At 46.7% G+C, this 14,033-nt stretch overlaps 1 protein-coding gene across 1 annotated transcript in view; it reads right to left on the bottom strand.

Annotated features, from left to right (window-relative positions):
- The window catches only part of NWD2 (NACHT and WD repeat domain containing 2), a 59,894-nt gene extending 56,702 nt beyond the window's left edge, over positions 1–3,192 (bottom strand). Inside the window, exon 1 of the mRNA XM_066995752.1 lies at positions 2,528–3,192. Within this exon, the coding sequence (XP_066851853.1) occupies positions 2,528–2,678 (151 nt within the window). The 5' untranslated portion in view covers positions 2,679–3,192. The remainder of the gene's footprint in view (positions 1–2,527) is intronic.
- Positions 3,193–14,033: the final 10,841 nt, after the last annotated feature.

Raw genomic sequence — 14,033 nt, 5'->3', positions numbered from 1 at the left:
TTGCATAGGCACTACTGAGCAGTAAATAAACTGACATTAACTGATTGCCGTGACAGTCCACAGATTCCGACAGGAAACAGTAAAAGCACTTATTACAATCAGACGAATGTAACTTCCCCTCTCAGCTTGAAGCAACCAAAATATCTTACGACAAGTGATAGATATTTAAAGCAAAATCTTCAATGTCTATTAGTCCAAAGATGTATTTAAAATATGCCTGATTGCTTATATCTACTGAAACAAGAAAACAAACCTATTTATATTCAAATAATAAAGGAGCCTTAATGTTTCTAAGGATCCAATCATCTTCAGTGATATGGAGAATGATTAATTAATGCCAACAATTTGAGCAAGAAAATACTGCTAATTGCTAGAGAAAAACAGTTTGACTTATCTACAAAATTTGGTCTAGAAGACAAGAGGCTGTAAAATGAAGTAATTCTGTTCCTGTTAGTCATGCTCACTGTTGCTTCTTGTTTTTAAGGATTTCTGATCTATTTTTTAGGGATTTCTGTTCTATTTTACAAATAACCACTTTCCAAGTTGCATTATAAAAATATTTTTAAGTCACACTAAGGTATGCCCTTAAAGAACGGACCAAGCCCTGATTCATCAGAGTTCTCCAATATCCACTTATTAAACGGATGCAATTCAAGAGAAGTGTTATTTTAAGTCTGTGCAAAGTTGGAAGTCTTCCTGCGAGCGGCAGCAGTGTTAGTCCCCGAGCTCCTCCGGCACCGCCGCGCACAGCTGCCGATGGAGGTGGGGGGCTGGCAGCCCCCTCCTTCTGTCCTGCCACCCTCAGCGCCATGAGGAAGGGGCACCAAGGCACTGATGGGCTGAAAATTAACAAGGAAGGCTTCGGAGGCATTTGCTGTAGCCCGAGCATGCTAGATGGTTTACTGAGTAGGAAGAATTTAACCTTTTTCTTTCCCCCAACACTCTTGCATTTTGAACTCTTCAGGATTTTTTTGCAAAGAGCACTTCTGCTTCCAAGTAGTTTACTAGATGATACCTAATTCCCACCGTAGACGACTTTTGCTTGTTTATCAATACAGTCTTTTCATAAGGTCACATGCAGTTAGTAATACTCCTGCGTCAGTGCTATCATTGATAATAAATAGTCATGGCTGCTCCTCATGCCTTGCAGCCCCTAATTCCTCACCCATGTGTCTCACTTTGGTAATTAAAATCCATACCCACTCTGAAATTTCTATCCCACACTATCATTTCTAAAAGCAGGAGGAATGCTGCAGATAAAATTTTGGAAATGAGGGGTGTTGATCGCTATGACCATGTGAGCCTACAAAGAAGCCAGTGCAAATAATTCTCAGGCGACTGAGTTATTTCCTGCCTCTTGGGGTTTTTTCAGGTTAAAATTTGGAAATGACACCACCAGGGTAAAATCCTGCAAACGGATATAGATGGCTTCAAAACGCCACTTTCAGAACGAGTTTAGTGGTTTTTTAGCTTAGCAAGTATGCAGCCAACATACCAAGCTAACCTGACGATAAATGCCATTCACGTCAAATACGGAGGCATCGGCACCGTGGAGGGAATGCTGGCAGAAATCCCATCTCCAATGAGTAACATCCCTTCTAAAAATTCACGCCAGTTTTCTTTCGGAGCCAATTAAACATTTTTTTCCCTGATTATCACCAGTTATATCTTTGCTTAGCTTGCAACAATGAGCTGCAAGCATTTTAGTGCCCTCCTTAAAGGAAGGGCTCTTAAAGCACGCAGGGATCTCGGATACAAGAGCTGAGAGCAACTCGGGAGAGCTGGAGGTGCGGGATTAACTCAAGCCAGTGCGATGCCCACTTTTTTTGCTCATTTAAGTATTCGTGCCAAGGCAATTTTCACTTCAGAAATCAAACGTTTTTGTCATTGCAGGCATGATTTTCAGATCTGCGGTGTTTGCACAAAGGGTGACAGTACTGTTGAATTAGAAGCGCTGGGGGGGACGGTGGTGGGTGGTGGTGTGAGAGAGAATTGTGAATACAGCCGGCTTATCTTTAGAGGCAAGAAATGTCAGAGGTGCCACTGCCTGATTTATGGTTTCCTCGCGCCGGGTGGCAATACGCTCCGGCAACTTCATCCTTACGAGCGGGACAACACCTCCGGGCCGCATGCAAACAGCCGGTACCACGGCTAACCTCAAAAAGGGCTTTCAGCAGCAGGAGGGCTAAGCAGTTGTAATATGTGACCCTGAATTTATGGTACTAGAACTGCTCTGTCCAAAAGAGCCTCCCCACCACCACCATCACCACAACCAGTAGCACCACCACGACCAGTACCATGACCACCACCACCACCACAACCAGTACCACTACCACCGCTACCACCACCACCACCCCTGCGGGCCCAGGCCGGGAGCCTTGATCCTCCCGGCTGCTGTGGGGACGGGACGTGAGGAACCCCCCCCCCCGGGGCCGGGGCACGGGGGCCGAGGGGCCTGCGGGCGGCAGGGGGAGCCGCGGCGGGGCCGAGCCGGGCCGTGCCGAGCCGGGCCGGGCGGCCGGGTTACCTTCGGGGTTGGCGCTGATGAAGACGCGGACGCTCCTGCCGCTCGGCACCAGGTGGGCCGGCAGCGCCGCCAGGTTGCCGGCGAAGGCCGCCCGCCGCAGCGCGGCGTCCCGCGGGCAGGGCAGCCTGCCGCCCGCCCCGGCCGCCCACATGGCGCCGCGCCGCAGGGCTCACGGCAGTCCCCGGCCCGCGCTGCTGCTGCTGCTGCTGCTGCTGCTGCTGCTGGCGGCGGCCGGCGGCCGGGCGGCGGCGGCCATGCGGCCCCTGCGCTGCCTCCTGGGCGGCGGGGAGAAAGTTTGGCGGCCGAGCCCCGCGGCGGCGTGTCTGGTCCCGGCGGGGTGGGCTGCGGGCAGCCCCGCGGCGCCCGCCCTCCTCCGAGCGCTTCAGGGCCCCCGGGCCGGATTTTTATAGGAAAAGTGCCGGCGGCGCATCCTCCGGGCTCGCAAGAGTTCAGCGCCCTCCTTGCGTCTGCAGGAGTCCCGGCTGCGGAGGTACAACGGCAGGATGCTCGTGCTGCTTCCCCCTTCCTTTTGTTCTTTTCCTTTTTAATCAGTTATTTATCGGCACGAAGGCTCTGAAGAACGAAAGGGGCCGGTCGCAGCGAGCGGCGCCGGGCGGCCCCCGTGCAGCAGCAGCAGCGGGCGGCGGGGCGTCCCGTCGGGCGGCGCCCAGGGGCGGGCGGCGGGGGGGCGGCGGGCCCGGGCCGGGCTGCACAGCTCGGGGACCGCCCGGGGAGGGGCCCGGCCGGGCTGGGGACGGGTTGGGGTCGGGGTTGGGGTTTGGGTTGGGTTGGGCTCGGGGGGATGCGGGGGGTCCCGGTCCCGGCGGTGCCGCCTCGGCGGGCGGGCGTGGAAGCGCCTGAGCGCGCTGGAAGGGCTGGAGGGAGAAGCGAGCGAGGCGGGCGGCGCTGCCTATATAGCCCGTCGCACGTGGGCAGCGCCGCGCGGGGCTCGTGCGCGGACAGCCGCGCGTGGCGCAGGGCGGGCGCGGTGCGTGTCGCGGTACGGGCCGAGCGTGGTACAGCCCTCAGCCACCCCGGGACTGGGGGAGCAGAGTGCTCGGCTCCCCTTGGGGAGCGGAGTTGGGGGGCCAGGGGGTGCCCTGTGCTGGGGCACAACCCTCTTGCACCCTGGTTTCTGCAGGGCGTGCGAAGTTGCACGCCGTGCGCGTTTGCATGGGCGTGCAAGGGAGTAATTTTGCCGCTGTTCGCTCGCTGTTGCTTTATCAGTTCCACGCCCCGTAAATTTGGGGTCAATTTCAACCGAGGGGCAAATTTTAAGATATTAACTGTTAGGTAACGTTCACGTGAGCTTGGCTGGGCAGGGGAGAGTGCATTTATGTGCAAAGAGTAAAAGTATACAGCGTACATCTCAGCCATTAGTATTGCAGTGTCACCGGACAGAAAGCTTGTGGTGGTGTCGTGGAACAATTTCAGAGTGCCTAGGAATTGGAAAATCCCCCTTTCAATCAAAAAGTCTATTCCTGTAGGATTCTGGGGTGTCCAATAAGGATCAAATCTCACTTGAAGCCTTTCGTGGTAGGCGTGCGTATTTCCCTCCTCTGTGGGTTGCCTGGTGCTCCATGTAAGACAAGCCTGAAGCTTTGGTATAATTCAGTTAAAAAATCTGGCAGTCATGAGATGCAATTCCCTAGGAAATGAGGCTTCATATATGTCACTGCTTACACAACTATCGGGCTTATCTGCGCTTCGCTTACCCTTTGTGTAGCCACTGTGCTTAGATGTGCCTTTTTCTGGCTTGTGTCACTAACAGGTAATTTCTTTAATACAGAGCTGAAAAGCAGCTCCTTGAGGCTGCAGACAGTTAATGAATGCACGAAGGAAATGATTTATAGCGTAGGCTGAATTACATCTTACGTACTTTGCTGGGACCGACTGTCGGCTGGGCTATCTGCTTTGCTCCTCTGGCACAATGTACCAGGCGGTCCCTAAATACGAATTTGCTGGGGGAAGCAGCCCCCAGTAAGGACGCAGACTCTCACTTCATATTGCTGCTGCCTTGGAGCTATCACCAACAAATTTCTCAGGCAGTTTCTTTGGAAGATTAAGCTCCTTGGGCTGCCCCTTGCCAGCCATAACAGTGGTTTTTTGAGACTTTTGGGCAGTCATTTTTACTAAGTTGAAAACTTGAGCTTGCATCATTTGAATTCCTTTGGAATTTTGTCCTTGACATCACTGACAGTAGCATTGGCTCTTAACTGAATGCATCGTCCCACAAGCCCAGGTTGGGTGAAGAGGGACCAGGCTCATCATTTCCAACCGGTCGCCAGCTCCCGTGGCAGGGACAGCTGCACTGCACATGAAGCAACCAGTCCTTGCAGCTTGCAGGCTCCTGCCCTGCGGCTCCGAACCTGTGCTAATCCCAAAATCGCCATTTTGAGCTGTAAACTGGGTTGCCTTTATGCATGACTCAGCTTGCTGCCGTGGTAGCTGCGAAGGCTGAAGTGGTCAGGTGCCTCAGGGTGGTCATCTCCTCAGCTGCCCAGCCTCAGCCTGCCTGCCGTCGGGGCTCTGCATCCTGCGATTCGGCCCCTTGGAGTATATATAATGCTGGGAAGGAAGCACCGTGAGGCTGAAATGGAGAGGGCAAAGAAATGAGTACAGAGAAACTAATTTACTGCTTCACCTGAGACTTTGTCAGTATGTAGGCACTCCAGGCTAACTCAGTTTGGAGATTAGTTGGTAGCTTCTCTTAAAAAATAAAAACTTATTTTTTAATTCAACAAAAAGAATGTCAAGGAATGTCATTCACATTAAAATACAAATCATAGAGAGGATACTGCTGTGTTTGCCATAAAAGCATACATCAAAAATATCTTACTAAATTTCATATTGAATAACAGATTTTCTAAATTTCATAGTTCAGCAAAATATGCTACAAGACAGATTTTAGAGCCAGTGTTTGTGTCTGAGTCCCAAAGTAGTTAAGAGGAAGCTGCCTGAGCACAGATTTGCATCCTTTAGGAACATTGCCTGGAGGCTTGGCCCCCAGACTTCCCCACTGACCTTATTGGCATGGAACAGGTCTTTAGAGTCTGACATTAAGGTTGATGGTTCACCATTTTGCCCAACAGGAATAAAACCAGACCTGTGATTCTCCAAGAGCCTGTGTATAAACACCCATGACTACTGGCTTGATCCTGAAAAAACAGATCAGCCAAGTGGCAGAGGATCTCTACTGGTGTGCATTCAGAACGCATCTTCCCCTTTCACCTGAATGTTTCACAGTTATCATTCTGTCCTGATTTCCTCCAAGTTCAGATTTATCTGAATAAAGCTACAGAAAGCCTCCCTTGCTAAAACGCGTGAGAACAATCGGGTTATTTTGTTTCCTGATGGCCTGATCCTGCATTAATTCACACTGAGCAGCACTTTACCTCTTGAGAAGTCCCACAGGCGAGTGTAGCTCAGTAGTACTGATCCACAGAGATCAATACAAAATGCACCGAGTTGTTTGGCTTAAACCCAGCGTGAATAAGGGTTCACAGCTTACAGACGGCTGTCTGAGGTAGCATGGCATTCTGAGTTCAGTTTTGTGTAAAACTGAGTGCTATAGGGTCAGCTCTCGTAGTCTGAAGAGCTTGGGCAGTAACCTGGGCGATACGCTATGGCAGGGTTGCGATAGCTGTGAGAAACCGATTTATTCTGCCTGCAAGCTAAATTTACGTTCTTGTGCATATGTACTTCAGTGCGTGTTGTGGGGTGTTGAAAAGTGCTCAGCAATGGTCTGGTTTCACTCTCACAGGAGTCAGCGGAGACATGCTCAGCAGTTCTGCTGAGGTGAAGGCAGACCTACAGTCACCACTTTTGTATGTAACGGGGTCATAATATCCGAGTTTTTTATGGTATCTTTCAAGTGGAGCGCTTTGCCCTGCACTAAAATACAACCGCTGAGCTAAGACCTAGGTACTTAAAATACCCCCTCAGGTGTTTAGAGCCTGGATCTGCCAGGGGCAGCATGTTCAGCCTTCCTATTGCCTTCTTTCCCAAACTCTAGTTATTTGCAGTGCTTGGCAGGGCAAAGTTTGAGGTCAGGTCAAAGATCCAAGTGTAGGAGTCAGCAAATTGACCAGTTTCACGCAGAAGCTGAGGGACTCCTGTGCAGAACTGCATCCTCTTAGTGAATACTAACTTAAAGCTGAGCGGTTTTTGCAGCTCCCTAGCAAGCTGGCCCAGTTTTAGGAGCAGGCAGTTGCCTAGAGCGACAGACGAAAGGAGGCAATAAAATCACATTTTAAGCAAGAAAGAGACCCTGTGACTCTGCGCCTGTTCCTGCCTGTTTAATGAGGGCTCGGTGCATCCCCCAGGTGTCATTCTCCCCAAGCTGCTGAGATGCCAAGGCCAAGCAAGCTCCTCACCACAGGAACCGTGGCCACGGTCGTGTTGTTTGAACATCCCAGTTATTTGTTCTCGTCTCTGCTTTAGCTTGCTGCTGCTGAAACTGAGGGGAGAAACTTTCTGTGTTCCTTTTCTGCGCCTTCTTCTTGACAGGGCTGCGTTGCTTTTGCAAGGGTGGTTGGATTGGCAGGAGAGCAGGGGCAGATGTGCTGAGACGAGAGCTCATAGAATTCATGCTTCACTAAAAAAAAACCCTGTTATTATTATCCTTGCAAATTAGGAATGACAGGCTGCCTAAGCTTACTGGGTTTATATTTATGTCAAGAAGCTGATTGCAAGAAATAAGATATGTCCTAGCAGATCTTACATGGTACTGGGTTGCTGTAAGGACCTTTTATAGCCATTTCGGGGCTCAGTTAACTCTACTTGATTTATACTTCCCGTTTCTACGTAGTTCTGAGTGCTGAAAATATGCGTATGTTCAATTTTGTTAGATTTTGCAACTTTAGTCAGTTGCTGCGTCACATCATGAGGAGAGCTGTGAGAGGCAAATTGGCCCACATCGGCCCACTGCAATGTTCTTCAGCTTCCTCTGAAACAGCTGGTTGACAACATCCAAAAGAAGATGCTAAACTACATAGGCTTTGGTCTCATAAAATGAGAACGAGTTTGAGTTTGTGTGTTTTTCGCTCACAAATACATTTTTCCTCTAAGTGAGTCTGTAATGAAATCCTGGTAACTTCTCCAGGTTCTCTGCACAGTTTAGTAATAAAAAAAGTTTTTTTCTTCCATTTTGCTCTTTTGTATTTTGAATATACAATACAGAATATGTGTCATAAAATAATTTCTGCTCAAAAGAAAATGGATTTTACAAGTGACGTAGCTCCAATGTTGGTTCCTCAGGGTCTATTTTCCTGCCAATAAATTTGGATTTTGGAAGTAGGTGCATAAGGTTTCATCTGCTTGAAGTTTTAAGGATACAAAACTTCATGATGGCAGTGACTACTCAAATAAGGATATGGAACATGTAATACAAGGATGTAGCATCCGGCATTTGGTTTCTTCTAGAAAGTCTGCATACACGCACGTATCTAGGTACAAAAGTAGCTACCCTGAACTTAAGTAGAAACTGGGCACGAGCTCCTGATTTTGTTGAAGGCAGTGGGAGTTTTGCCACTGACTCAACTGAATGGTTATACAATCCGAAAACCTACAGGATTCAGGGTGAACATTTTCTTCCAATCTTAAAAGCTGGAGTAGAAGGAGCCATTTTTGGAAGTATTGTAATAGATGGTGGATTTGAGTTTCCTGCACGATAGTAAGCATTAAAAGGAATTAAGAGGAGGTCAGAGACTGGCAGCTCTCAGAGTAGGAAGGGCATGGAGTGTGGAGAATCAGATACAGGCTTTTTGATCAAAGTGCAAAATACTCTATTGGCCTCAGCTGAGACTGCATTTCCAGTTGCAGGGAGGAGCTTGGATGTCCCACAATTAAGAGACAAATATCCTTCTTTAATTTTTCCCCAGCAGAGTTTCCTTTACATTTCCTTGTATGCCATTGTTATGACATTGGTTGATCTGCCTGTGTTCTTACCAGTATGATATTTAAGCCTTCAAACCACATCATTTCCATAAGTGCTGAGGAGGGAACTCTAACCTGGAGTAAGAATTTCCAAACAGGGAGGAGTAAGAACAGTCCTGGTTTTCAGGAGCTGCCATGTGGTGTAATTATGCACTTGTACAGTATACAGAGTAATTTATATTTCAAGGAAAAGGGGAAGATAATACCTCCAAGCTGGTTAGTTTTGTGTCTTTGTAAGCACAGGAGTACTTCATTCTCACCTCCAAGTCCCAGTCTGACTTGCCAGCTGGCATCGGCAAAAGGGCTTCTACTTTATCCTAAAAAAAGTGCACCACCAGGAGCCTGGCTTAACACCTGTAATGACAATGGTCTGGGTATGAGAGGTTTGCTTTTCTTTCATTTTCTTCTTTTTGAGGTTCTGTAGAAACTCTCTTTGCAACCTAGCAAAGCAAACATAGCCTTTTCTATTAAAACGTTGCAAGTGGCTGCACCACACCACATCTTTATTTTTATCTCTTATGTCACACTTGATTGAAGGGTTCTTCGCAGCTAAAATAACATGATGAAGGCATGGAAATTATTTTTGTCTTACTTTCTCCTGGAAGCTTAAAAGAAACCCGTTTTCTCACACAGAATTCTCATGCATAGATGTACGCTCCCCAGGGGTACATACGTGCACACATGCCCACACACACTGGAAAGACACAAAAGGATGTATGTATTGCTAAATTCACACAGGGAATACGCAGTGTTAAGATTGCAAAGTTAGTCATTCAACTTTGTTCATATAACTTTAAATTTTACCTGTTGCACATATACATTATAGCAGTCCTTAATTAGCTGACCCGGTACTCTGTTTTACCACCTTTTGATATAACTCAGTGCAAAAGAGGGGTTCCTCACGGAATAGTGTTAAGCTCTCAGTCAGTGGCATACGTGTCAGTGACATACGTGCTCCGTGGCACACTTGCTGCTCACTGTTCAGACCTCGTCTGCAGATAGATATAGCCTTTTTCTCCTCAGCACTTCCGTGTCTTTTCCCAAGTTAGTAAAGATACTAAGTACATAAGCCCTTCCAAAACCTGAATTCATTTTCATAACACCCAATGCAGAGGAAGATTCATTACTGTAACATACTCATTAATACCAAAAGTTTCTGTTAATTTTGGATGCCCTTTCTGAGATACCAAGGACTGCTTTTTTTTTTTCAAAGTAACTGGTATTAGATACCAAGTGCAAGTAGCAATTTTTATCCCCATCAGCTGTAGCTGAGAGTGTTCGGGTTATTTGTGTTCTAAGCTTCAGGCTTTCAAGTCAGGTGCTCAGAAAAGGAAGAGCCTACAATTAGTGATCACCCATGAAAAATTTAAAAGATGTAATTAGCATCCTAGGAAGTCCATGGTGGAAGCCAGGATGGAAGGTAATTCCCTCCTCTCTCTGGAGCAACATTCGCTTTTTTAGCCATGAAATGATTTTTTCCTTTCGTGTAATTCCTTGCCTCATTGCTGCACCTCCTAACCTCAGCTAAAAATAAATCATGGTCCTTTGACAGCAATCTGCTTAGTTTTACAGCCCTGCCTCATCCTTAAAGGTTATCCATAGTTACAACAGAACAGGCAAAATATCCTCCCATGCATTTTTAACTTCTTACTCAATAATTTCCCTCCTCAGCCCACCATCACAGATCTTCCCACATTTCCCCCAGGAGGAGGGAACCTTCTGTGTTCCAGTTTGTGTCCACTGCCTCTTGCCCCGCCTCTTGTCCTCATCCTTTTTGGCCAGCCGCTCACTCTTGGCTTTTTTGTCCCCGTGCTTTCTATTGGTCACCACTTTGCTCGGCGTTTTTGAGCTCCCCTTCTCGCCAGGTCCCCGTCAGCCTTCCCCTTCCCCTCTGCCTGCTCTGCTCCCTGGCAGGGGGTGGTGAAATGGCCCCTACCCATGCTGCTCCCTGGTAGATGCTTCTAGCATCTAAAAGATGAGCTTTGGTCTTCCAAAAATATGTACTGGTGGTGGTGGCAGGCATGCTGAAGTTCCACATGGTGAGAACTTTCGAGATATACCTAATGGCTTCTGGGTCTAGAAAATGCTTATGGCAGAAAAGAACACGCACATTACACTCCCTCTGAGGAAGTGAAATCCAAAGAAAAGCCAGAACGTAAAGGAGGAGGAGGGACAGAAGGCTGGGATGTTTCTCTGAGAGTCGGTCCAAGTTTCTGTGCCACAGCTTTGCAGAGATTGTTGTGGCAAGTAATCTTGGACTCGTGTTCAAAGCAGCAATTAGGGGGAGGCTGAATCGAGTGAGCATGTACATGTCTGCAGCAGAGTTAAGAGAGGGCCATCTGCTGTGCAGCATTTTGTGAGTGTTTTCTAAGTGAACTACACCTGCTGCACATGTGGTAATTAAATTTGAAATAGAAGAGTCAAAATATTCCTGCTGCAAGGTTGTTGATGAATAAGGCTTACCAATCTGATTATAGACATTTATATATTTATTTGTGCACATTACATGACAAATAAAATCACCACTCTGATTTGTTTGTGCTAATAGAAAATAGACCCATTTACACTCCATTGTTAATGTGATTTTATGGGATTTATTGACATGGCAAGTTTATTTTAGACATATGAAGACATATGAAGACCCAGGAGAGTGGGATTGCAGTAGTAACGTTAATTTGTCATCTCAGTGCTAAGAAGGAAGGGAAAAAAAAAAAAAAAGCTTGCAGAGCTTTATTTTACCTGCAGGGGTTCTGAAGGAGCAGCTGTCACTTTTTTTAGTCTTATTTAATATATGCCATCATTTTTCATTGTGCTCCCGATTTGATACTGCAGCTATGCTGGGGGAAAAGGAAGCTCTCCACCTGCTCCAAGTCCAGAACAAAGTGCTTAATCTTGGAGACAAGCACTGAGAGCAAAAGGGGGTTTCTCTCTATGAATCTAGTTGCTCTGCCGCAGAAATAATGGCAGTGGATTTCTGTCTCTAGTCTACTGTAGCTAATACTGATTTCTGTAAGCTGATGTAGCGTGCAGTACCCTATTACCAAATGCCATCACAGACATGTTTTGCAACCACTGCCATGCCACGGTTGCACAGTGCTGTGCTCTGAAGTGTTATGAAGGCCCTCGGGCAGCCTGAATGTAAAAACATTTGGTGAAGAATTGTGAAGACAACTATCATCATCTGGGGGGGGGGGGTTAATTTGAAATAGGCTTTATCCCCAAATAAAACCTGTCATTTGGGTCACTGCTGCCATAGAACGGTTATTTTTTTTCCTACAGAAGCAGGAATAGTTGAGACTTATTGTTAGCACTTAATCATTTTTGGTAAACCATTTAAATAACTCAGTAAGCCTGTCTCTTGAGTTCTGTATGCCTCGTTACAAGGAATGGCTCCAGAATCTGCCCTTTCACCAACGTGCAAAACTGCACATCCAAAAAGTCTTCAGAGCTCCCAGCTGCATGCTCCCAGTTCTATCGAAGGTTGCTGTCAGTGTGGGGTCTCCTCTTGTGCTTTTCTCATGAAGAAAATCTTCGTGTTTGGGGCTAGATGGGAGCAGCAGCAGGCACTAGATGGGGACAAGTGCTCCGACGCTCACTGCCTGCTTCCCCCAGGCACAATCATCCAGATCCTGCTTTGTTAAGTGTCTTCATAGCAGGTAAGTGTGCTGAGCGTACGATTTGATAGTATCTTATTCTCTTGGCTGGGCTGCCTGGTGGGTACAGTCACTCCTTTCTGAGGTTTCCTGCATGAGACGGTTGGCAGCTGGTTTTCCAGGAGGTGCTGCTTTCTTCTGTTTGTCTGGGTGCCAGCTTAAACCGTTTGGACAGCTTTAAATCTTTCATAAAGTGCTTCTTCAAGTAAAAGCTTTGTTTTAAGGTGTCCGACTACCCACAAAAAAACTAAAAATAATACATTCTGTTCTGTGCCTGCGCCACAACTTGCTTTACTGGCTTTTCTGTGGCCCTTTTCTGTTGGCAGGAGGGGGGCCTGGGGATGCTGAGCGATCATTCGGGGATGTTTGGGGCACATCTGGGAAGCTGAGCCCCACATTCATGAATCTTAATGGAAGTGAATGAAACTCAAGTTCACTTCTTACCCTTTTTCTGTTCAAAAAAAAAAAGAAAAAAGAAAATGAAAGGAGCTCACAGCCTTTTATCACACCGCCTAAATTCCTTTATTCGTGAAAGCACATAAAAATCATGCAGGCTTAGGAAAAGTGCCTTCCTCAGAGGCCATGAGCAGCCCCGTTGATTTCTTTAGGAGACAGAGCACAGCTAGAGCTGGGATGAAGCCCTCAGCCTCCTGCTAGGTTGTATCTTGCTTGTGCACATTCAGTTAAACAAATTGCTAAATCTGAGTCAGTTTTTATGGCTTTGTAGTTTTGTACAAAGTATTCAGGTTGCAGATTGTTACTGGAGTTGAAAAAAATATGTTATTGTGTGTAATAATAAAGTAGACAGTAAAATGGATTTCCTTTTAGGTTTCCTTTGCTCCAAATATGTACTATGTATTTTCTTCAGCTCACTGACAGAATAGTCTACTGAATGAGGCATGGTCAGGGTGTCAGGAGCCTTGGATTTAATTTCCAGGCCTGTCAAAGTTTTCCTGTGCAATGACTAAGCAAGTCCATTAGGACTAGATCTGCAGAGAAATTTAAGGCTATAACTCCAGGTGACCATGATCCTTCTTCAGCTGCTGCTTAATCCTTTATTCCGTAATTGCTAATTTAGGTCACTCAGCTGTATGATTTCTGAGAGTAAAATTCCTAAGAAAATAATTCTTCCCATGAATTTTCAGGAGCCAGGGAGTCAAAGGTGGGACTGAGGACTGAGTAGCTTTAGAAGTAAGTTTATATACATAGTTTCCTTATTCATGAGCTGTGAGGGTACTAACATACAAGCTGTAGTACCTCCTCACCCCCCAGGGGTGCTGGAAGCATGAGAGATCATGAGTCCCTTTCTGGGCAGAAATGTGTTACCTCTGGGTACTTCTGTATGTCCTTACAGAGTTCAAAGACTGTGATCTATAAAAAAGAAGAATTTAACTAAAATTGAAATAATCCAAGTTATCAAGTCAGAGTTTAGCCAAGACAGTGGATTAAATCTACTACTTTCAAGATGATTGCTTTTGATGCTCTTGTAATACAAGTGCATAAGATGTTATTTAGGTTTTCACCTGGAAAATAGCATTTCAATCCATACACTGTGCTAAATTCATCCTGTGGTATTGAATCAGTGAGAGCAGGTAGGCACTACAAGTTACCATGGCACCTCCTGGGCGATTTACCTCATGGTTCCCTTGAGGAGCGGTGTCTCTCATGTGAGTACACACACCGCTTCCTGGGGCAGCGTGTTTGTATTAATGGTGTTCCTTTTTTGTTTGTTTACGTTTTTTTTCAGATATAACACCAAAACCGAGCTTTTCAGATCAGCCCTTTTTCTCTGAAGACACAAGCTTCCTGTGTGAAACATGTGGGCCTGACCCAGGTGCTGAGGCTGTCGGCATTGCTGCTTCTGTCAGCCTCCGTGGAGCTGCTTGGCAAGTAACGTGGGCACAGTCTGATGGTAT

This window comes from Anser cygnoides, chromosome 4, assembly GCF_040182565.1.
Source record: "Anser cygnoides isolate HZ-2024a breed goose chromosome 4, Taihu_goose_T2T_genome, whole genome shotgun sequence".
Lineage (NCBI taxonomy): Eukaryota > Metazoa > Chordata > Aves > Anseriformes > Anatidae > Anser > Anser cygnoides.
Note: the sequence above shows the minus strand (reverse complement) of the source record. Positions and strands in the feature narration are given on the sequence as shown.